General features: G+C 48.1%; 1 protein-coding gene across 2 annotated transcripts in view; it reads right to left on the bottom strand.

The window, feature by feature from the left end:
• Window positions 1-24,357, bottom strand: part of Spag1 (sperm associated antigen 1) — a 56,942-nt gene that overhangs the window by 3,589 nt on the left and 28,996 nt on the right. For both annotated transcript variants that reach the window (XM_041637435.1, XM_041637434.1), the window contains exons 11-16: window positions 17,606-17,890; window positions 17,139-17,238; window positions 11,788-11,940; window positions 8,574-8,734; window positions 6,832-6,964; window positions 5,559-5,685 (exon numbers count right to left, since the gene is read on the bottom strand). In XM_041637435.1, the coding sequence (XP_041493369.1) occupies window positions 5,559-5,685; window positions 6,832-6,964; window positions 8,574-8,734; window positions 11,788-11,940; window positions 17,139-17,238; window positions 17,606-17,890 (959 nt within the window). The remainder of the gene's footprint in view (window positions 1-5,558; window positions 5,686-6,831; window positions 6,965-8,573; window positions 8,735-11,787; window positions 11,941-17,138; window positions 17,239-17,605; window positions 17,891-24,357) is intronic.

The following is a 24,357-nucleotide window of genomic DNA, read 5'->3' on the forward strand; positions in this document are numbered from 1 at the left end:
ATGTGAGACAGTTGGCATACACCCCACTACAGCAAACCTCTGCTGTGAGACAGTCGGCTACACCCCACTACAGCAAACCTCCACTGTGAGACAGTCGGCTACACCCCACTACAGCAAACCTCTGCTGTGAGACAGTCGGCTACACCCCACTACAGCAAACCTCCACAGTGAGACAGTCGGCTACACCCCACTACAGCAAACCTCTGCTGTGAGACAGTCGGCATACACCACGCTACAGCAAACCTCTGCTGTGAGACAGTCGGCTACACCACGCTACAGCAAACCTCCACAGTGAAACAGTCGGCATACACCCCACTACAGCAAACCTCTGCTGTGAGACAGTTGGCATACACCCCACTACAGCAAACCTCTGCTGTGAGACAGTCAGCAATCACCATGCTACAGCAAACCTCCACAGTGAGACAGTCAATATACACCACACTCAGCTTGCTTTCTCATTTAATCCAAACCCATAGTCCCTGAAATGTTGCTCCAAATTCAGGGTAGGTCTTCCCACCTCACTCTAATCTAGATATTCCTTCACATGCCCAGCAATGTTTTCCCTGGTGTCTTAGTCAGGGTTTCTGTTGCTGTGATGAAACACCATGACTGAAAAGGAAGTTGGGGAGAAAGGGTAAAATTTGGCTTACTCTTCAGTATTGCTGTTCGTCATTGAGCAAAGTCAGGACAGGAACTCAAACAGGGCAGGAACCTGGAGGCAGGAGCTGATGCAGGGCCATGGAGGGGTGCTGCTTACTGGCTTGCTCCACATGGCTTGCTCAGCCTACTTTCTTTAGAATCCAGACCAGCAGTCCAGGAATGGTACCACCCACCAAGGTCTGGACCTTCCCCCATTGATGACTACGTGAGAAAATACCTTACAGCTGGATCTCAGTGAGGCATTGTCCCAACTGAGCTTCCTTCCTCTGACAAATTGACACACAAAACCAGCCAGTACACAGGGAAATGCTAAATCCAATCAAACTGATGGCGACTATTAACCATCACAGTCCCTGCTGGTGAAAGCTAAGATCCTAAGCCAGGTATGGTGCAGAGCCAGAGCCCTAGCTGCTGTGGAAACCAAGGCAAGGGAATGGTTTGAGTCCAGGAGCCCCAAACCCCTGAGCAACAAAGCACGATGAACTTCCCAATCAAAACCAGACTTCTCAAGGCTGCAGCAGGGAATGAAAGAAAAAGTTAACCCATAATAGGCACCACAGAGTGTAGGTAGCTTTTCTAACACTCTTGTCCCATAAAACCTCGCAATGTTCTTGCCATTTCAGCCGTGTCCTAGAACTACAGACTAGACCCATGTTTTGTTAAGCCCAACTGTGAGGCGGAGGGGAACCAGAGCCTCTCTTGCATGCATGAGCTGCACCGTAGCTGCATGCACCGGAGGCTGAGACAGAGACCCCTGAACTAGCGGCTGTGTGCTATTCCTGGAAGAGGAGCAGTAATACCATGTCCCTTCCTCCTCCCACAACAACTAGAGGAAGAGTGACATGTTTCGAGACACAGCCTTAAAGCTGGGTGTGGTCTATTAAAACGAACCGCTTGCATACTCTGACACTGTGCATGTCTGTAACGCATGTCCACATTCCAAAACATTAGGGCTCCTGTAGAACCGGGGAGAACAGACATTACATTTACACTAAGGTGTCCTAGATGGGGAGCCACAGAGCAGAAGCACAACAGGAGGGCCAGGCGTGGGGGCGGCAACAGCTAACAAACTTGCCACCCCAAGACCATGTCAAGCTATAATTTACTCTGTAGCTTCATAGACAAATGACTGTCCCCATCTTCAAAGGGAAGACACATGGAAACAAAAACCTTCGAGGTGACGTAGCAGTCGTGCCCAGAGGTGGGCGATAATCCAGTGCAGCCCAGTGTCCCGGTCTCAGGACAACAGGTCTAGGGGGACGCGGGCTGAGAAGTGGACATCGCTCACACGGGATGCTCCCATATTCAAGAGTCTGCTTGAAGGCCGGTCTGTCTGGGTGCAGGAGTGTGAGAAGTTGGAAAGCACTGGGCTAAGCAAACAGGGAGGGGCAGCCCAGCAGTATGGGACAGCTGATGAGGCAGAGATGTAGGGCCACCTAGTCCACAGTGGTCACTGAGCAGGGATGCGGTGACTCTTCCCCTATGGTAACTTAAATCCTATCAGAGGAGACAATAAAAAGCAGACAACTTGCAAATACTGCTGAGTTGTTCTGCTACAATAAAGGGAAGCACGGCTTGAGCTGGACAGACTGGTGGGGGAGGAGCGGTTCCCTTTGCTACAGTTGCAAAGGAGCTGAGACCTGAAGAGAAAGCAGGGAGGGACTATGGCGGGGAGGGGGGGGGGTTGCAGAGCTCCCACCAAGAGTGTGACTGGGGCAGAAATGAAGACTAGTTGTGGACACCAGGCTGGAGAGATGGCTTCCTGGGGAAGGCACTTGCATGAAGGAGCAGGGATGTAAGTTCAGATCCTCCAGGACGTGTGCAACAACACACGCTAGTGAGCATCTCGGACTGCACACCTGGCACGCCTAGGAGGGATGGCAGGCAGCAATGGGAAGACGCCTAGAAGCCTGCGGGGCCAGTTGCCTGCTGAACACGGCGGTGAATGAGAAACCCTGTCTCAAACATGGTAGATAGAAGCTGAAGACAATGGAGGTTGCGCTCTCATCTCCACGTGTGTACCCTGGCATGTACATGTACGTACGCACGCACACACACACACACCCCTAAAGACAGTTTAGAACAGCAGGCTCTGAGCGGCCTTCAGCTTGGAGATGCACATAGAGAAGCTGCCACCTAAGCCCTTGTGCCACACTTTTAGTCCTAAGCATCTGGTCCAAGCCCATACCCTGACACACAAGAGTCTCAGCCACCGTAGAGTCTAACATTAAGTTTACTTGGCATGGACCTCAGCCTACTGAACAGATAAGCTGCCAGAGCCAAGCCAGAAAAACAAGTTCCGGGGACATAACCGAAGGAGAGAGCCACTCCAACTTGATATATTCTGTCTGCATCGTCACAGACGTGCTAAGATTTCACTCCAAGGGAGTAGAAACTTCCAGTTCTTCTTAGAGCCTCTGACCTTCAATTGGGGGAAGAGGCCAGTATGAGCTTCCTGCCCTAGGTGTGGCCCTAAAGACTGCATGAATCACTGGCCCAAAGCCATTGGACAAAGCTCAGTGTTGAGTGGTGTTGAAGGAGTCTCATACCATCTAGGAAATCTTTATTGGGGCTCACAGATAGAAAGGCTGCTGCCAAGGAGGTGGAGGGGGGCGTTGCTGAATAAACATAGCATGTGTTGGCTGCAGCCACCACCGTCTCCCAACCCCTAACATCTGTCCTAGAGACTGGAATCACAGGGTCTATGCAGACTGACAGGATGCAAGAATGAGAGAGGCCGGGCTGGAGAGATGGCTCAGAGGTTAAGAGCATTGCCTGTTCTTCCAAAGGTCCTGAGTTCAATTCCCAGCAACCACATGGTGGCTCACAACCATCTGTAATGAGGTCTGGTGCCCTCTTCTGGCCTGCAGCCATACACACAGACAGAATATTGTATACATAATAAATAAATAAATATTTAAAAAAAAAAAAGAATGAGAGAGGCCTTGTGACCCTGTGCTCACAGAGGATGAGGATCTACAGACCTGATGACTGTGCTCACAGAGGATGAGGATCTACAGACCTGATGACTGTGCTCACAGAGGATGAGGATCTACAGACCTGATGACTGTGCTCACACAGGATCTACAGACCTGATGACTGTGCTCACAGAGGATGAGGATCTACAGACCTGATGTCTGTGCTCACACAGAATCTACAGACCTGATGTCTGTGCTCACAGATAGCTCCTCATTTCTTGTTCTGTAATAAGCTTGGAGTAAGGTGCTCTTTCATATTCAATAGGTCAAAAATACCCCTGCTCTGAACCTGGCTGTTCTCCATTATCACTCTGAGGCCTAGGACGTACCCCACCAGATACTTATATTATTTTGTCCCCCCAATTTTACCTTCAGATAACCTTGAATTAATGCTTACCTGCTGTTACAGTTTGCTTCCTCCCTCCCCCAATCCATAATGGAAGTCCTATCTCACAGTACAGTAGAATGGAGTCATATTTGGAGAGAGGGCTGAAACAGGTAATGAGATGTCTTAGGTGGTTCCTATTCCAATGTGATAGCTGTCCTATCAAGAAGAAATTTCAACTCTCACAGGGATAAGAAGAATGAAGAGTAGGAGGTGGGGAAGAAAAAAGAGGAAGAGGAAGAGGGAGAGGAGGAGGAGGAGGAAGAAGAGGAGGAAGAAAAAGAAGAAGAATAGGAAGAAGAAGAAGAAAAGAGACTAGAAGACATTTAAGAGTCTAGTGGGAGCTGGCAGTGGGGCGTACACCTTTAATCACAGCACTCAGGACGCAGAGGAAGGTGAATCTCTGAGTTCAAGGCTAGCCTGGTCTACAGAGTGAGTTCCAGGACATTCAGGGCTATGCAGAGAAACCCTGTCTTGAAAAAAAACCAAAGAAACAAAACAAGAGTTCAGTGGGAGTCATCATGTACCAAATATTTTCCTAGTACTTGGGAGGCTGAGGCAGGAGGAACACCAGTTTGAGGCTAGCCTGAGTTATATAGTGTGTTTCAGACTACCCTGGGCTAAAGTGAACCTGGTCTGAATGAGGTCCCCTTCCTCAAAAAGCTGCATTTCAGGAAATGCATTCTGCACTGACTAGTAATATTTCTCCCTCTCTACATTGCAGGAAATGCATTCTTCAGTGACAGGTCCCCAGTGATGTTATTCCCTATATAGGAACAGTAACTGACCCATATTTCTAGGCAGAACAGCACCTGGGAGGTGGAGACAGGAAACCCAACTTCAAGGCCAGGCTCTGCTATCTAGGGAATGTGAGACCAGCCTGGGCTACTGGAACCCTGTCTTTAAGAAACAGAAGAAAAAGAGGTTTCCATTCGAGAGGGTCTGCATGAGGAGAAGCATGTTTACACAGTTTACGGAGCCCCCTTTCTTCAGCGTGTATTATGAGAAGAGCAGCCAGGACTGTCAGCTAAGCTAGCTCAGGGTGCAGGCCACTATACACTTCTAAATCCTGGCTACATCTCTCCCAGCATCCTCTGGGTGGCCCACGTGCCATCAGGAAGCTTCCTCTCCCCACCTCCAACTGTAGTCTTTGCTGGGGACCAATGCTATTGCTAGTGGTTGGGTTTTTGTTGTTTTACTACAACTTTTTTCTTTGAAATTTTCCTGTATTTACACAATAACATGGCAGCAACAAACTATCTCCCTTAAAGTGAGCATTCCCTGATGCCTCAGGAAGTGAGAGCTGTAGCCAAATGCTCCCTGTGGACTGTGGTCCAGCTGGACAGGAACTGAGAGATGCCCAGTCCACCTTGGAGACGAGGGAAAGCTGGAAACCTGTTCCGAGGTTTCCGAGCAGGTCAGTGTCTACCAGGATTCAATATCGCTGTGAATTCATAATCCTGACATTTACATTCAGTATACCGCTCCATTTGTTCAAGGATGAAATTTACCCACAATGGCAGAGAAGCCCTCACCTTGAGTCCTTTCTGGGCGAGCGCTAGTCTGTAACAGGCTTTCTCATTCCCTCCATCTATCTGAAGCGCCTGGTCACAGTCCAGCTTTGCCTCTTCAAACCGGCCCAGCTTCAAGTAACAGAGAGCCCTGGCGCAATGCAAGAGAGGCAAAGAAGCTGATCAGTGTGTGGGCTGGGAGGATGGCTAGTTGGGGCGGAGGGGGTGGGGGTAAGGACCAAGGGTGATCAGCCTCTCCAATAAGGAAGTTCAGGAAACAGATCCGGGACGCACAAGGCTAAGAGGTGAGTGGAGATGGCTAGGGAGGGATGAGCTGGTCTAGAGCATAGGAGAGAACAGGGATCCAGATCTTCCAAGCAGCAAGATGCCAGGCAACAGGAAGCCCGCAGAGAGGGGAGCCAGGCACTGAGCTCTGTGTGCGAAAGGGTCTTCAGAGAAACCTGTGAGCCACCCCTGTGCGGGCAAAGGCTGAAGGAGAGGGGTAGAAACTGTCTGTTGGATTTAGTGATGACGTGTGTGGCCAGCAGTGGCCACAAGAGGGATGTGTACAAAGAGGCTAGTCAAGAATTTATCGGTGGGGCTGGAGAGACGACTGGGCAGTTAAGAGCCCTTGTCCTCACAGGGCACCTGGGTCTAGTTCCAGCACCCACAGGGTGGCTCACAACCATTTCAACTCCTTCTGACCTCTGCAGGTACCCTGCATGCACATGATATCCATCCATACAGGTAAAACACACATAAAAAAAGACTTAAATGGGGGGAGGGGTTGAAATGATGTGAACACAGTATTTACTTATGAAATTCTCAAAAAAAAATTAATTGCATGAAATAGCTAGACCAATGCTTAAAACTGATCCTTTATTCTTCCGGTTACTATTCCCTACCTACACTATACTCCCATCAAATCCTGAAAGTACCGCAGTGGTAAAGATGGTTCCTGCTACACCCTGTAAGAGAGGCTTGTCATTCCTGTAGCACGTTAGAAGAAAAGGACAGCGCTTTGAAGGCCATTGGTCACCCCTCACCCTACCCCCATGCCCCAGCTCCCACACTGGACAGAGCTTAGGCCCAGCTTGCGGCAGCCTGGCCAGGCAGACAGGGCAGTGTCAGATCAGGACAACAACATCAGCCCTTCACCGTTCCCAGTCCCTCTCTAACTCTTGCAGGCTAGCTCTTCCAGAAACACCAGGACAGCTTGCACACCAATTGCTAGAAGCATTACACAGAACTGGCAATGAATGCATTTTATTTAGCTAAGGTGTCACAGAGAACTTGCCTGTTTGTGTATATGGCGCACTCCCTGCTGTTGATTTTTAGGCATTCGCTGTATTTACTGATGGCATCTTTATAGTTTTTGTCCTTTACGAGTTGATTTCCTTCTTCCTTGAGGGCTTGAAATGTTTTTTCATCTATGGGACCAATGAAATAAGAACATAGAGAGAACATTCCCGTAAGTGGATCGATAAAATATTAAGAGTGATTATGGGTAGACCTCCATGGCAAGTCCTGTGCTTGCTCACCGCGAGGAGCTGGGCTAGAGAGAATAAGACATAAGGTTAAAGAGGGGATGCTGCTGAATGTATGGATAATCATGACGCTGCTACTTTCAGATTAGGGAATAAAATGCCAGCAATGCGTTGGCGTGTCTTCTTTTCTCCACTGGAGACACAGCAAGGACTGTGTAAGAGACAGAGAGAGTCAAACCACACACCAGGACATGGGTGAGCAGCTGGCGTGAGGTGGTCTCAAACATGACTGCTTCCGCGAGGTCATGAGCCCCATGGTTTCCTGTAATTGCAAGGCATGCTGTCTCTTTAAGTGATTGGGTAATAGTACTTCAGACATCGCATTAAGCTACAATTATGGCTGCAAGTGTCATTGGTGAGTGGGCATAGTGGTGCATGGCTGCAGTCCGGCTCTTGTGTGGTGGAGACGGGAGGACCACAAAGCTGAGGCTGGAGCAATGGCTCAGCGACCAAGAACACTTCCTGTGCTTGCGGAGGACCCGGGTTTGGTTCCCAGCGCTGTGGCAGGCGTTTCAGACTCTGTGGGCACCGGTGCTCACAGACACATACTCACACACAGGCATAATTTTAAAAACTGGGGACTGGCTCTCTGGTTAAAAGCACTCACTGTCTTGCATACGCATGTGTGTGAGCACTTTGTCTAGATGTACATATGTGTACCACGTGTGTGCCTGGGACCTGAACAGGTCAGAAGAGGGTATTGATCCCCCGAAACTGGAGTTACAGATGGTTGTGAGCCATCACATGGGTGCTGGGAAGTCAATAAACGTTTGATGATGCAAATTTTTAAAGCCTCATGTATTTACCCAGCATCCAAATTTTCTTACTATGTATTTGCATATTATTGTTAGAGGATTTATTTGTGATGTGTATGTGTGATTTGTGCCACAGCAAGCACGCGGAGCTCAGAGGCAATTTGGGGCAGTCTGCTCTCCCCTCCCCCACAGATTCTGGAGACTGAACATGGGCCTTCAGCTTTGTATGACAAGCCCTTTGATACACCAAGCGCCTCACCTGCCCTGAACCATTTTTTTTTCAATTTTTTTTATGTGTATTGGTGTTTTGCCATGGGTGCCAGATCATCTGGAACTGGAGTTACAAACAGTTGTGAGCTGCCATGTGGATGCTGGGAATTGAACCCCGGTCCTCTGGGAGAACAGCCAGCACTTTTTTTTATTTTTATTTTTTATTTTTTTAAGAGATCTCTTTCTTTTTTAGATTTTATTTATTGTGTATACAGCAGTCTGTGTGCCTACAGGCTGGAAGAGGGCACCAGATCTCATTTTGGATGGTTGTAAACCACCATGTGGTTGCTGGGAATTGAACTCAGGACCTTTGGAAGAGCAGCCAGTGCTCTTAACCTCTGAGCCATCTCTCTGCTGAGTGATCTCTCCAACCTGACTCATGTTCAGGCTCTGCCCCCTCTGCTCTGCCCCAGGATACCCCTGTAGCTCAAGATGCCTTTGGAGGAAACACAGGTATTCCTTCTCACCTGTGATGCCAGGTGGGCAGCTGCTGGGATGTGGCTCCTGGTCTGGGGTCTCTGCAGCAGGATGCCAGACTCGCAGGGGCTCAGACGTGGGTACGGTTGGGATGGGTGGCAGGTTCTCCCGCCATTTTGGTCCATCTTGCTCCATTAAGATCTTCGTTATCCTAAAGAGAGAACGAACAGTTGATGTGATCAAGGAATTAGTGCTTATCTTAATAAAGGTTGAATCAAGAGTCAGACTGACTGCCTGGCAGGTGGTAATGCCTTTAATCCCAACACTCAGGCAGGGGTAGGTGGATCTCTGTGAGTTCCAGGACAGCGAAGTTGGTTACACAGAGAAATCCCCTCTCGAAAAAACAAAAGAATAGGAGCAGGAGGGGCAGGAGGGGCAGGAGGAGCAGGAGGAGGAGGAGGAGGAGGAGAAGAAGGAGAAGAAGAAGAAGAAGGACAGGAAGAAGAAGAAGAAGAAGAAGAAGAAGAAGAAGAAGAAGAAGAAGAAGAATCACACTGACTGAGTTGTGTCTAAGTGTGCTTCCTTGTAGAAAAACACGCGGTCCCTATAAAGTGCTTCCCAGGGATTTTAAAAGCCTGGCATTGATTAATTAGATCATTTTCTTGTCCTTTTTTTTTGTTTTTGTTTTGAGATAGGGCCTTACTGTCCTGCCCAGTGAAGCTCTGAATTTGTGACCCTCCTGCCTGTCTAGCTGAGATTATAGGCATGTGCCTCCAGGCCCAGAGAGACCATTTTCTATTCAAAATAAAATTGTAATTTTTGAAACTGTGAAACACGCAACTAAAATTCAGAGCTGGGAAGGAAATTCCCCCAGTTACTCTGGACAGCGGCTGGGCATCCTTCGGGGTTTGTTTGTTCAAGCTGCACCCAGTGGTGGCTGAGACAGAGGCACAACCCGTGCTGGCACCGATGAGGCCAGCTTCTCCCTGGACACCCCTGCTTCTCAGGTGCCACGCGCATCAGCACAGTCCCCATGTGTTCTTCCATTCCTAAATGTATCCGTTTATATTCTTCTCATACGAACCAAGATCAGAAATAGAATTAACGGAGTATTTCACTAAGGCCTTATCTTAGTGAAAAAAGAAATTCGTTTTTTTTTTAAATCACGTTGCTGATTTTTTTTTAAAGATTTATTTATTATGTATACAACATTCTGCCTCCATGTATGCCTGCATGCCAGAAGAGGGCACCAGATCCCATTACAGATGGTTGTGAGCCACCATGTGGTTGCTGGGAATTGAACTCAGGATCTCTGGAAGAGCAGGCAGTGCTCTTAACCTCTGAGCCATCTCTCAACCTTAAAATTCAGATTACTAGCTGGGCGGTGGTGGCGCACGCCTTTAATCCCAGCACTTGGGAGGCAGAGGCATCTCTGTGAGTTCGAGGCCAGCCTGGTATATAAGAGCTAGTTCCAGGACAGGAACCAAAACCACAGAGAAACCCTGTCTCGAAAAAAGCAAAAAAAAAAAAAAAAAAAAAAAATTCAGATTACTATTCTTGGTTATTGTTTTCCTCTTATTCTAAACATAGAGGCTGGGCGTGGTGGTGCATGCCTTTAATTCCAGCACAAGTTCAAGGCCAGCCAGGACTCTGCAATAAGACCCTATCTCAAAGTTTTGTTTTTTATGTCAAATTTAGATTTAAAGGCAAAATTGGATTATATCTTTGGGACAAATATCTGCTTTTAAGAAAAAAAGGCTGGGAGGTTGGCTGCTAGTACGGGAAATGCACTCATGGTAGTTGGATCTGTAATTGCACACACTTTTGTATAAAAAAAGCTTTGTATTTAGAGACAGATAATTATAATACACATGTTTTCCTATACAGGAATTTCCATCATAAACTACAATAACTCCATCTCATTGACTGGGCGTGAAAAGATAAGTTTGAACATTAATGTATAACCATCCACAACTGAAGAGGAAAAGGATTTTGAAAAAAGGATTTTTAAGCAAAATGTGTATTACCAGAAGAGAGGAAGGAAGAGGCGGCTGAAAAGAGATGCTGTGTGACCGGGGCAAGCAATGCAGGGAGTCTAACATACTAAGGCTCCTGGAGAGGAAGAGGGGCAGATGTTAATGGAGACAAAAACAAACGAAGCACAGATGCTTAAATTAAAAAGATAAAAGTTGCTGGTGCCCGATTTTCCACAATGAGTTGTAATAAACGGAAAAGCCAGCATCAATACAGCACCACAGAAATGAAGTGAAATTGTTTTAGTTAAGAACATGGAAGCTGGGTGGTGGTGGTGGTGGTGGTGGCGGTGATGGTGGTGGTGGTGGTACTCGCCTTTAATCCCAGCACTCGGGAGGCAGAGGCAGGCGGATCTCTGTGAGTTCGAGGCCAGCCTGGTCTACAAGAGCTAGTTCCAGGACAGGAACCAAAAGCTACGGAGAAACCCTGTCTCGAAAAATCAAAAAAAAAAAAAAAAAAAAAAAAAGAGCTAGTTCCAGGACAGGCTCCAAAGTTACACAGCGAAATCCTTTCGCAGGGTGTGTGAGGCATGGCACACGAAGACCAGCATGGGGTCCGGGAAAGTCAGAAATGCTCTAAAAGCTGCCACATGGGAAAATGTCATGGGAGGCATAGTTTTCCGTTTTTACCTGAATGCTGATCCAGTCTGTTATTAGGATTTGAACTCGGGGCCCTAAGCTGTACTTCCAGCCTGAGTCTGAAGATCCTTGCCTTCTCATTCTCCCCCATGGCAGAAGATGCCAGAATTCTAACTAGATCCAACTCTTGGCAATCTCTTCACTAAGTAATACCCCTCCTCCTTGGCAGGTGCCTGCTTATCAGGGCGCACGAGCAGATGAGCAAAGCACTCCGCCTGGGCATAAACGACAGGCGTGGTGCCCATGGGGATGCAGAAACCCCATGAGAAGGTGTAGATGCAGTCTGAGCGCGGCACCTATGTAGATGCTGCTAGTGTCTGCACTGACTTAGACATCCACGAAAACACCTCTGACATCCAGATTCCAGAAGCACATGGAAGCTGTGCACGCGGTGTTATCCAAAGGGAGTAACTTCACAGAAACAAGTGTAAGGTGTGAGAGGGGTAAGCCAGGAAACATGAAGGCGTCACTAGAAACCGAGTTGGGAAGAGGGGGGTGCTCTTGTAAAATGGGCGTTCTTAGAGGAGGTCCCCAGAGAACCTGGCCCTTCTCTAAGGGAGGCAGACCCCGGAGCAACTTCAGATTCCATTACCTGTTAACACTGCTGCTCGCCAGCTGGATTCCACGGTCAATCTGAAGCACTGTCTTGTAATCCACGTAAGCTTTCCCATATTGCTCTAAGGTTTCATACGCGGTTGCTCGCCGAAGAAGAGGCTTCACCGAGAATGGATGGAGTTCCAGGGCCCTAAGAGGACAAAGAGTCACGTGGCATTCACCCTGAGAAGGGCCCTTTGGTTTCTATTAACGATGCACAGGGCAGGACTAGGCTCGCGAACATTGCACCTGGTGTTTTGCCCCGTGGTCCCGGCAGCACAGCAATTACAGTGTCACTTTTGTTTGTTTGTTTTCTATTTTGGTTTTTCAAGACAGAATTTTTCTGTATAACAGCCCTGGCTGTCCTGGAACTCACTCTGTAGATCGGGCTGGCCTCATACTCACAGAGATCCGCCTGGCTCTGCCTCCCCAGTGCTGGGATTAAAGGTGTGTGCCACCCCTGCCCGGCAATCACTCTATCTTTGAACCCATGGACAAGAAAGCACTCTTAAGTGTCTTCATTCCACAATTAAGTGTGAGTTCCCTGGCACTGCAGCTTTGTAGCCCCCCCCCCCCCCACAGTACCAGGGCAGCCCCAGCCCCAGAGCAAGGCTTCAAGATTCATGTGGACAGCCTCAAAGTCTTACAGCAAAGAGAGGGCTCAGCCAGGAATGTGCTTGCTCTGGAAGCACGATGACCTGAGTTGAGATTCCCCTCACCTACATAAAACCAGTACGGCAGCATCTGTGTGTTATCAGAGAGGGGAAGGCGGGCTGGGGCTCACCGGCCAGCCGATCTAGGTGAATCCACGAGCAGTCAGCTCCAGGATTAGTGAGAGACTTTGTCTCAAGAGATAAAACGAAGAGTGATTGAGGAGGACACTGGATGCTGACCTCTGACCTCCACACTCACACACACACACACACACACTCTGAAAGGTAATTCTTAATTGTACCCATACATTTAATAAGGTACCTTACTACTAAACCACAAGAACTTACACGAGTTTTCTGAAATTGGCTTGCTGGCCCTTTCAATAGTTCACAATTTGACGGTAAAACGGTGTCAGTGACAGGGCAGAGGGAGCCTAGGACTAACCAACTGCACTTTCTGCTTTCTTGTTCGTCAAGGGTTTTCACCTAGCGCTGTTTGGTCTGTAAAGTTCCTCCAGTATCACTACAGATAGGGTCCGTCTGTGAGTCCAGAGTGCAAAGGTGTCCCCGCCACACCCACCACACTCCCTCCTTTCCCCTGCAGGCGCTCACTGCTCTAGACATGACATAAACAATCAAGCTTGGATCTAAAATTGACAGAATGGGTCACATGATTCTTAGCACTTCCTAACATGGCAAAGGAAAGGGTTCGTGTTTTTATTCTTTAACCACAATCTTGAAGATGAATATGAGTTTATGAGTGGAAAGTCCATTAAAGAGAAGAATCGTCCCACTGTAAACACAGACAAGCGTGCACAGCAGAGCTCACCGGGACAGGAGGCTGGCTACTCGGGAGTCTCCTGTGGGCAAGGCTGTCAGGAGCAGAGGCAGCTTTAGTCTATCTAAATATTCTAAATACAAAGCTGTCCAGGATGCGTGTGTGTGTGTATATGCTCAAGTGTGTGTGTGCATGCTCCTGTGTGTGTATGATCAAGTGTGTGTGTGCATGTGTGTGTGTGCTCAAGTGTGTGTGTGCATGCTCCTGTGTGTATGTGTTTGCATGTTCAAGTGTGTGTGTATGCTCAAGTGTCTGTGTGCATGTGTGCATGCTCAAGTGTGTGTGCATGTGTGTGTTCATGTGTGTGCATATGTGTGTTCATGTGTGTGCATGCTCAAGTGTGTGTATGCTCAAGTTTGTGTGCATGCTCAAGTGTGTATGCATATGTGTGTGCATGCTCAAGTGTGTATGCATATGTGTGTTCATGTGTATGCATGCTCAAGTGTGTGTGTATGCTCAAGTGTATATGCATATGTGTGTTCATGCTCAAGTGTGTATGCATATGTGTGTGCATGTGTGTGCTTAAGTGTCTGTGTGCATGTGTGTGCATGCTCAAGTGTGTGTGCATGTGTGTTCATGTGTGTGCATGTGTGTTCATGTGTATGCATGCTCAAGTGTGTCCCACAGCATGAAGTGGGAGTGGGCCCCTTGTACACCACCCACATTCCCAAGAGTGACTTTGCCAACAGACTTCTGGAGAACACTGCTGCTCAGAAGGTGTGTATCCATTGATCTGCAGGCTGGGGAGATGGCTCAATGGTTAAAACCACTGCTGTTCTTACAGGGAGTCAGAGTTCTTAGTGCTCCCCCAGGCTTCACAACCCCGCAACCCCAGCTTCGGAGGATCTGATATCGTCCTCTGGCTTCCTCAGGCTCTGCACTCTCACGCACACACCACACTCATACACACAGATACACAAGGTTTTTAAATTAAATTCTGGGCTGGAAAATTAAGTACATGTATTGTTCTTCCAGAGGACCTTAGTTTGATTCCCAGCACCCAAATCAGGCAATTCACAACCACCTATAACTCCAGCTCCACGGGGTGCAGCAGCTCTGGCCTCCTCAGGTACCCACACATGTGGCATGCACACACACACACACGATTTAAAATAAATACTTTTAAAAACTAAAACCTAAAAACAGTATCTTCACAAGTTAAAAATTTTCCCTCCTTTAAAATGTCTGGCATGTTTCTTGAGTCAGGGTTTAATGTAGCCCAGGCTGGCCTCAAACTCTATAGCTGAGGATGACCTTCAGCTCCGGGTCCTTTAGCCACAACCTCCCAAATGTGGGGATTATAGGTGTGAGCTCCGACTCCTGGCTTCTCTCTCAAGGTTTGACTTATAATACAGCTCTCTGGTAATAGGAACTCATGGAACTCTTCAAAAAAAAAAAGCAAATATTAACTGAAAAACTAAAATAAGAAGCTTCGTTAAAAACATGTGCAGTCTTTGGGGCTATAAGAGATCATTACACTTTCTAGTAATAAATTATTCCTCATTTATACAGATTCAAGTGCATCCATATTTGGACATGTTCCTGGAGCACATCATGTCTTCTCTGGCATTAAAACAAACCTCCTGAGAATACAAACATTTATGGGTATCATCTCCAATCCTCCTGCTGGTCCTCTCACCTAAGTAGGTCGGCCTGCACAGAGGTCAGCAGTGACTGGCAGAACCACATTCCTAGGCTGAGAACACAGTTCAGGGGTCACCCTCCCTGAGTTACAGCCCACCCCACTTCCCAGCAGGCCCTCTGGCTCCCTGAGGACCAGATCCTCCTCCTATTCTAGCCTCTGTGGATACTGGGGCTGAAGTCCCATCTCTGGTTTCCTCCAGAATAAGACTCGAGAGAGGAGCAGTCATGTTGAAAGGGCGCTTGCTGTCAATCACCACACACCCACTTCATGAGTTCACATGGCCCCCTCCATCACAGGCAAGGGTGAACGTTTACCAGGCTCAGTGGGGAAAGAGCTTGGATTCAGGGCATCTGATTGTGTTTATGGTGTTCGTGCTCATACCATGACAGAATTCAAGCTGCTCACCTAATGTCGACTAGCTCATAAAATCCTAAAAACATGGCAGTTAGCTAATGGGAGCCAGCACAACTGTGGATGAAGACAGGCCAAGCCAAAATAGAAACACTATTGCATTAAACTTCAGTTTATAATATTGGCAAAGCAATAGTAATGACGACGACAACAACAACAACTCAAAGAGCCTTAGAGCTGTTTTGACACTGGAGATACAAACAGTCCGAGCTTAATCTACATCAAGTTCAACATAAGAAGTGTTTGCCTTATAACGCGACTCATGAATTTATTGTCCAAACTAGAGCTTCTGTGATGGCAAAGTCCAAGCCTCTCTAAGTACATGAAGCAGCATGAGGAAACCAGGCCTGTATTAGCCAATCCAGAATGAGGCTCCGTGGGTAAGAGCACTGGCTGCTCTTCCAGAGGTCCTGAGTTCAATTCCCAGCAACCACACAGTGGCTCACAGCCATCTGTAATAGGATCTGGTGCCCTCTTCTGGCATGTAGGTGTACATGCTGACAGAGCACTCACATATAAAGAATAAATAAAATTTTTAAAAAAGGAAAGCATGATGTTTTATTCATGAGCGTATCTACATGCAGTCTAGCAGGTTCCAGAGCACCATTGGGTCAGGACCAGCGTTGAGCCTACTGCTGACCAGGGGCCTGCGGAACCTCACCAGACAGGCCAGAAGCTGAGCAGGGTAAGCGCGACCATTACCTGGAACAAGGTGACTGAAAGCCTAGAGCATCTGTGGAGAGTGGAAGGAAGTGGTCCAGAGGGGGAGCAAGGTGGTACCAAGGAAGTAGCTCTGAGGACAATACTGAGTCACTCAGTGGCTACTGGAGACAACCTGAGCTAAACTCAGGAGAAGCTACCCTGGTGACAAGTGTTCTGAAACTAGTAATTAGGCATCTCTGGTAATCCAGAGAGAGGGGAAACACAAATTCCCATGGGAGCATGGGGGAAAAAAAGTTCGTATAATTTTCTGAGGTTTTCTTTCCCGTTTTGTTTTGTTTTGTTTTTATTTTTTGAGACAGGGTTTCTCTGTGTAGCTTTGGAACCAACCTGTCCTGGAACTCCCTCGGTAGACCTGGCTGGCCTCGAACTCACAGAGATCCGCCTCCCTCTGCTTCCCAAGGGCTGGGATTAAGGGTGTGTGCCACCATTGCCTGGCATTTGTATAATTTTCTATAGCTGGCGTGTGTGTGTGTGTGCCTGTGTGTGTAGGGGGTGTGTGCGCGCGCACCTGCGTGTGTAGTGTGTGTGTGCCTGTGTGTATGTGTGTCTGCATGTGTAGGGTGTGCATGTGCATCTGTGTGTGCAGGGTGTGTGCGTGTGTGTGCCTGCGTGTGTGTGTGCCTGCATGTGTAGGGTGTGTGTGTGTGTGTGCCTGTGTGTGCAGGGTGTGTGTGCCTGCGTGTGTAGGGTGTGCGTGTGTGTGCCTGTGTGTGTAGGGTGTGTGTGTGTGCCTGCGTGTGTAGGGTGTATGTGTGTGTGTCTGCATGTGTAGGGTGTGTGTGTGTGTGCCTGCGTGTGTAGGGTGTATGTGTGTGTGTCTGCATGTGTAGGGTGTGTGTGTGTGTGTCCGCGTGTGTAGGGTGTATGTGTGTGTGTCTGCATGTGTAGGGTGTGTGTGTGTGTGTGTGTGTGTGTGTGCCTGCGTATGTAGGACTGGCGGTTTTTTACATTCCAGTCACATCAGTGAAACCAGCCTTGGAAATCTAGGCTCTTACACAGAAAACTTGGAAGGCTTTTAAACACCACCTCTTCACACTGCCATACACCCATACATGCAAACCTGGAGTGCTCTTGTTTACCTGTTACAGTCCTGGACGCAGCCGCTGCAGTTCCCTTCTTTGAGGTAGCATGCTGCTCGATTTGAATACAAGATGCTTAGCTCATCCGCACTTTCACTTCCTAAAACCACATTTAATTAAACACAGTTAAAACCGCGAGCAAAACTACAGCTCACCAAAATGACAGGACCGCGGTCTCAGCGGCACTGCAGTCGGTCCCACAGCCTGCTCATCCTGCAGAGCTCCTAGGAGCTGTCCCCGCACTGGCCACACGGGGAATGTAGGGCAGACTCATGCAAACCTGCCTGGCCGGCACAGGCTCCGCATTCCGAGGTATTGCTCACGTAGGTCGAGTGGCTCGGTGCCCTTAGTCACCAGGAAGGAATGCGGAGCCGGTGCCTGTCAATGCGCACGGGAGGCAGGCTTCTGTCCCAAGCCCCTACCGGAGCAGCCCGGGGACCCCGGGGGACCAGATTCGGCTCCCCTACCTGCGGGTTCCAGCTGTGCTATCGCCGCCGAGTACTGCGAGGCTGCCTCGGCAAACTGTCCGCTGCGGAACAGCTCATTGCCGCGGCTCTTGAGGTCACCGGGATCCTGGGAAGCTCGGGTCTCCCCGGGGTGCGTGTCGTCGGTGCTACTGGCCGTCTCTGTCTCCCGCGGGCCTCCCGGCTGCTCGGCTCGGGGCTGCGGTGTCCGGCCCCGACGTGATCGCCTGCCGCCCTCGCTCCTTCCCAGCAGCTTTTTCTGGATGTTGCCCATGGCGCTCGCGGCCGCTGTGGGGAGAGCACCAGGGAGGTGAGTGCATCCCCGGACCGTGATCCGGCCTGGCGGGTGCGGGCGGCGCCACCCCGCGCGGGCGGAGTCCCAGCTCCCCGCCGCCCCGAGTGGGCGTCCTGCCCGCCCGCCCGGTCCCAGGATCCCCGAGGACCAGGTCCGATACCCTGCTGCACCGAGGCAGCCCGCGATTTAACTCCTTAGCCACTGAAGAGCAGGCTGAGAGCTGGCCTTTCAAAGCCACCTCCTTCACTAGGGCCACACCTGTCCAGGTAGTGCTTGCAGTCAGTCGCAATTTAGGAATGAATGAAGTCACTGGAACTTGACCCCCCCCCCCCCCCCCGACTATGCCTAAAGCCAGGGAACTAGGAGAAAAAACAAAACAAAACAAAACAAACAACAACAACAAACCAACACCCGGTCATTTGAAAGATAAAGCCAAAGTGATTTTCAGTTCATTTCAAAATGAATTCAGCAAAATCATAGAAAGTATTAAATAAGCTTAAAGCTTAACGAGGCCCTAAAAATAGAAAACTTTCCATTCATAGCGGGATAATCACAGCCCTTGGAGAATATGACAAAGTCCAGCATCGACTACATAAGGAGACCCTGCCTCAAAAAAATAGAAATAAAACAGCTAGTTTTCCATTCAGACGCCTTATTCAAAGTGAAAATTTCTTTTTAAAAATTCAACTGTGAGTTTCAGGCATTAATAACATGATTCTAGCTTTAAACATGAAGCGACATGATTTCAATTGTGGGTGTCTTATCAATGTTGAAAGCAGAGTAACTAAATGTGCCGAAGCAATGCTTAAAAACAATTTTTTTAAAAAAGCTGGTGAGCTGGGCGGTGGTGGCACACGCCTTTAATCCTAGTACTCGGGAGGCAGAGGCAGGCGGATCTCTGTGAGTTCGAGGCCAGCCTGGTCTACAAGAGCTAGTTCCGGGACAGGCACCAAAGCTACAGAGAAACCCTGTCTCGAAAAATACCAAAAAACCAAAAAAAAAAAACCAAAAAACAAAAAACAACAACAACAAAAAGCTGGTGGTGCACACCTTTAATGGAGGTGGAGACAGGCAGACCTCCGGGAGGCAGCTAGGGCTGCATATTGAGACTAAATACCCGAGTTCCCAAGTCTTCTCTTTTTAACAATATCTAATCCAACTTTTCCTGGCTGTATTTTCCATCATCTTTATGAAGAAAGACCAATATCTGAGACAGCAGAGAAAACCATGGTTATCTCATGAAAACCCATGTGAATCTAAAGACTAGAAAATACCAATAGCTTCCTCTTCTTCCTCCTCCTCTTCTTCCTCTTCCTTTTCTTCCTCCTCCTCCTCCTCCTCCTCTTCTTCCTTCTCCTTCTCCTCCTCTTTATCCTTTCTTTTCATGCTATAGCCCAGACTGGCCTTGTACTCATGACAATTCCCCTGCCTCAGACTTCTGAGTATTGGAGATTACAGGAGTAAGCCACCATGCTCAAATACAAGTTATAAAAGAAAACCAATTTGAATCACTAACCAAAAGAGGCTCAATTTTGTGTAATGGAAATAAACCCCAAGACGGGTACCTACTACTAACGTCCTCCCCCGAGGCCAACTGTGTAAGCACAGCCTGGTGTAAAAGTGGACAGAAAGAGAAAGGGAATGTGGGAAAGGAGGAGGCTTGGCACCCTGCTGGCTGAGAATAAAAAAAAAAACACATGAATATGGCTATGAGCCATGTTTATACTAAAAACATGTCTGAGTCGTGGCCTGTGTATGACGAGGATTTCTTGAACCCTTATGACCCATTTTTATCATCTCAGCCTGTAAAACCGGTTCCATGAATTCATACAGTACCTTATTCTCTCCTGTAGTGAAGACAAGTTCTTAAACAAGTGCTAAAACACTTCCCCTGGGTCTCTAAATCCCTAAACAATGCACCTTCAAGGGCCGCAGAAGCTCTCTGTGGAGCTGTGGTAAGACACTTGCACCCAGCTGTCTTCAGAGGCCAGTGTCACCTTTGGGCTGGACACTATCCTTTTCTCCTCCCCTCTCCCCCTTTGCCTAATTCCTTGTTCACATCTATATTAAAATCTTTTCTTCATAAACCCAGCTTCTGCCTCACACCGACAGGTCTAGAAAGTCTTCCCTGCTAAGTGGGGACAACTGCTGTCCCCGAGGGAAAGCCACAGTAGCGCTGAGACCCTGCAGCCTGTGACTAGCAGAGATAGGGGAATATAGCACTATGTCCATCCCTCTGTGTGGCATCCCCTCATGTCTGACCAAAATGACTACCAGATGGCTAACAGGGGCCAAGGCCTTCGCATATATCTTCATGAATCCTCAGACTCAGCAGCATCGATCCCCACTTTACTAGTGGAGACCAGAGACACAAGGAATCCACTTAGTCACAGAGGGAGAGGCTAGCCCAGCTGGCGTTTGTTAGAGAGGTGAGCATAGGGGGCCTGTGGGGCCTGCAGGGAATTCAGTTGGTGATGGGACACGGCTGGAGGACTCACTGTCATAGACAGACAGAAAGGGTCATTAGAGTGTGGGTGTGGGTGCGGTCACCAGACCCTGGGGGTGTCCCTGAGAAACAAAGGATAGGCCGGGAAGCCTCTTGCGGAGATGCCAGAGTGACTAAGGTTGACAGAACAAGGGACTGCCTCAGAAACCAGGAGGACTCAGGACAAAAGGAGCCAACAGTGACCAACAGGAGCAGGAAGGCCCTGGATATGGCCATGACACAGGAAAATCTTAACGTCTGGGCGGATGGCACGCTGAAGGGTCACACACCAGGGCTAAGAGTGGTGTATCTAAAGAATGAAGCAGTCAGGGCTGGAGACGCGGCTCAGTGGTTAGGAGCACTATCCGCTCTTGCAGAGGACCCAAGTACAGGTCCCAGCACCCCCATGGTAGCTCACAACCATCCACAGCCCCATTTCCGTGGGGATCTGACACCCTCTGAGAGCACCGAGTATGTGTGTGGTATGCTTACATACATGCAAATTAAAACTTGTAAACATAAATACATTTTAAAAAGAAGGGAAGGGTAGTTCAACCTTAGATAACCCATTCCATCTTGGACCAGGCATGGTGGCACACACCGAACATTCCAGCACTCAGAAGGCAGGGGCAGGAGGGCTCAGGTCCCAGGCAGCATGGTCTAGAGTGAGGCCCTGTCTCAGGAGTAAAACAAACAAAAGGCTACATTGCCTGTGTTTGCATTTGTATGAAACAGAATAAGCAAAACCATAAAAGACTAGTGACTGGAGGTGGGGCAGGTGGCATGAGAGATGGAGGCTGCTCTCGGGCATGAGATGGCTTTGGTGGGTGACAAAAATGTCCCCAAATTAGTGGTGATAGTTGTCTAAAACACTGCCAAATTTGAAAGCTATGTTTAAGAGCAGAATGTGACTGTTCCTTCAACTGAAAGCCCTTCTTTCCAAATAAAGATACATAAGCAGAAAAGGAGTGATCTCGTGTGTGTGTGTTTGTGTGTTGTGTGTGGTGAGTGTTTGTGTGTATGAATGTGGAGTGTTATATGTGTGTCTGTGTCTCTGTGGTGTGTATGTATGTGGTGTATGTGTGTTTGTGTGTCTGTGTGGTTTGTATCTGTGGTGTATGTGTGTGTTTATGTGCTTGTGTGGTGTGTGTATATATGTGTGTCAGGTCTGTATGTATGTGTTGTGTGTTTATGTGTCTGTGTAGTCTGTATCTGTGTGGTGTGTGTGTCTGTGTAGTCTGTATGTGTACAGTGTATGTATGTTGCTATGTCTGAGTGTGTCTGTGTATCTATGTGTGTGTGAGATCTGTATGCGTGTAGCGAATGTATCCTGGGTGTACATGCCTGTGGATGTATCAAAGCCAGGGCCTCATGTGTTCTGGGCAGATGCTCTCCCACTGAGCCTTACATCACTGATTAGAAACCTGAATCTGGATGGCTGTGGTTTATAATTACTAAACAGATCCATAAGATGCTTCTCTCTGCTGGTCCCCATGGGGAGGTGCCACAGAAGTCGCCCCTACTCCAGACAGACAGACAGACACACCCATTTCTGACCCATCACTCAGTCCCTTCCCATGATAATGTATATCTAGATGATATCTAAAATATGTTATATTCAAAAATGTGTAACAATACATTTTTTTTTTTTTGGTTTTTGAGACTGAATTTTCTGTAGCTTTGGAGCCTGACCTAGAGCTAGCTCTATAGACCAGACTGACCTCGAACTCACAGAGAGCCACCTACCTCTGCCTCCCAAGTACTGGGATTAAAGGCATGCGCCCCCACTGCCTGGCTATGTAACAATATTTTTAAAAAGAGTTTAACTTACAACAGAGGGCACTTTCTTCCTCCGATAGGAACTTGACAGGAAAATTTGATGGGAGAAATACATTTAATTTTCATAGCAATAAATTATCACATTAGTAATTTCCCCAGTGACTAGTGTACTAATATATGTGTCCATTTTGTAAAGACTCCTTGTTTTGTAAAAACTGTTCATATCATAAACTCACTGGCCCTTTGCCATCCTAGCTTGGAGTCCACAGGGTACCCAACAGAAATGAGTAGGTTTATGTTAATCAGATTTATCTTTCTCTTTATGGTTTTGTATAGTTTCAACTCTTAGACACCTCTGCCTTCTACCTCCAAATCCTGCCAATTTTAGGGCAAAAGAAACATTCAATGTTACTCTAGTTTGTGGGTGACTTTAACTTCCTTATATTTCACTTTAAGCCAGCAAGCGCACTGTAAGAAGCTGGACGCCCACTTGTCTGTTTGGGTTTTGAGGCTGGGCTCTCATAGCCCAAGCTGGCCTTGAACTTGCTAAGCAGACAAGGAACTTCTGCTCCTCCTTCCCCTACCTTGCAACTGCTGGGATTATAGGCAGAGTTGCCATGCCAGGCTTGGGTGCTCACTTTCTCCAAGTATGAAGAGACAAAGTACTAAAGCCTGACAGTCAGTGGTGTTCTAACCACCATTTCTAACAATCCCGCTAGGGGAAGAGAAATACAAACAGACGGGCAGGTTCTGAGAGGAAGCCCAGGACCTCCAGCCAACCGGCGGACATTGTCTTATACAAGATCTACAAAGCAGAGGCAGAAGGGCAGGAGAAGACAGTCTGCTGACTGCCTGAGCTCAGCCTCTACCACGGAGCAGGGTTCAGCAATCATCACCTGTGAAATCAATACTGTGGCTTATGCGGTGTCTCACTCTGGATGAACAGAGTGCCCCAAGGTACCCCAAGCAAGGCAGTCAGGCTATCATCATTGCTCTAGGTTGCCCACCATGACTAGATGGCGAGACCCTGTTGCCAAAGACACCACACACTTCCGTTGCAACTCTTGTCCAGGAAGCCTCCCCGAAGGCTAGCCTTCATAGTGTTGGAAGGTGCTAGTCAGTCTGCAAGGAGAGAGAACATGATCTCCCCCTGCGCTGGGACCTGTGCACTATCATACCAACCCACAAGCAGCTGTACATCCTGGAGCCACAATGGCAGGACTAGGGGTCACCAACCATCTCTTGATTAAGTTTGAGGTCTTCACAGCAGGGAATTCATCCATGATATTGTAAGAAGGTAAAAATCCATGCCTATGAAGTTATTGGCTCTAGGGGAGAACCTACTGGTATCTTCTTATAGACAGTTATGCTGCAAGACTGCTTTCTAAATATCCATGCCTATATTCATATATTTGTGCTGGGCAGAAAAACCCCTTATTGTGGTGGGTGGGGGTTAATCAAGTGATGTCTTACTTTACGAAAGCAGAGCAGAGGTGGCTATGAGTGTACTCAGCCATAGATGGGACATCTGTATCCAACACTGCCCAACACACACACACACTCACAGACAGACAGACAGACAGACAGACATGCACACCTAAGGTTCGGGGGCAGAGAGAATAGGATGGACAATTGCCGGGAAATGCTGTCCTCTGGTCAGCACTTGTGAACCCAGAGCAGCTATGGTTACCTAAGTAAGATCTGCATAATAAGATCAAGCCAGCTAGATGGTCAGCATGGACGAGGGAGGTTTCCCCAGTCCAACCCCAGCCAGAGTGCGCTTGGCTGTTGATGGCTGCTGGGGAAGGACTTTTGCCACTGATTGGTTCCCCATGGCCAAACATATATGGGCAGCACGAATTGGACTCAGTGGGTTAAATTAGTAAATAATAAAATATAGAATGGGGCATGAAGTTGAGAGGGAGACATGAGAGAAAGTTCTGGGGGAGAGCTGGTGTGGGGAATCGTGTGTGTGTTTGATATAATCGAGATACATTATATACCTGTATTAAGTTTTCAAAGAATAAATAAAATAAAGCTAAAGAATTGGGCCTGGCCACTGTAGGTGGACTTTGTAATGGAAAATGATAAAACACTTCTTACCAAACTTTTCTCCATGATCCTCAAAGCTCCATGGAACATAAACTATAATGACTAAGAGTTCTTTTTTTCCCCCCATCCTGGGACGGGATATGT

The sequence above is a fragment of the Microtus oregoni genome, unplaced genomic scaffold (genome assembly GCF_018167655.1).
Source record: "Microtus oregoni isolate MIOR12 unplaced genomic scaffold, Mior012 000053F_ref0000044, whole genome shotgun sequence".
In the NCBI taxonomy this organism is placed as follows: domain Eukaryota; kingdom Metazoa; phylum Chordata; class Mammalia; order Rodentia; family Cricetidae; genus Microtus; species Microtus oregoni.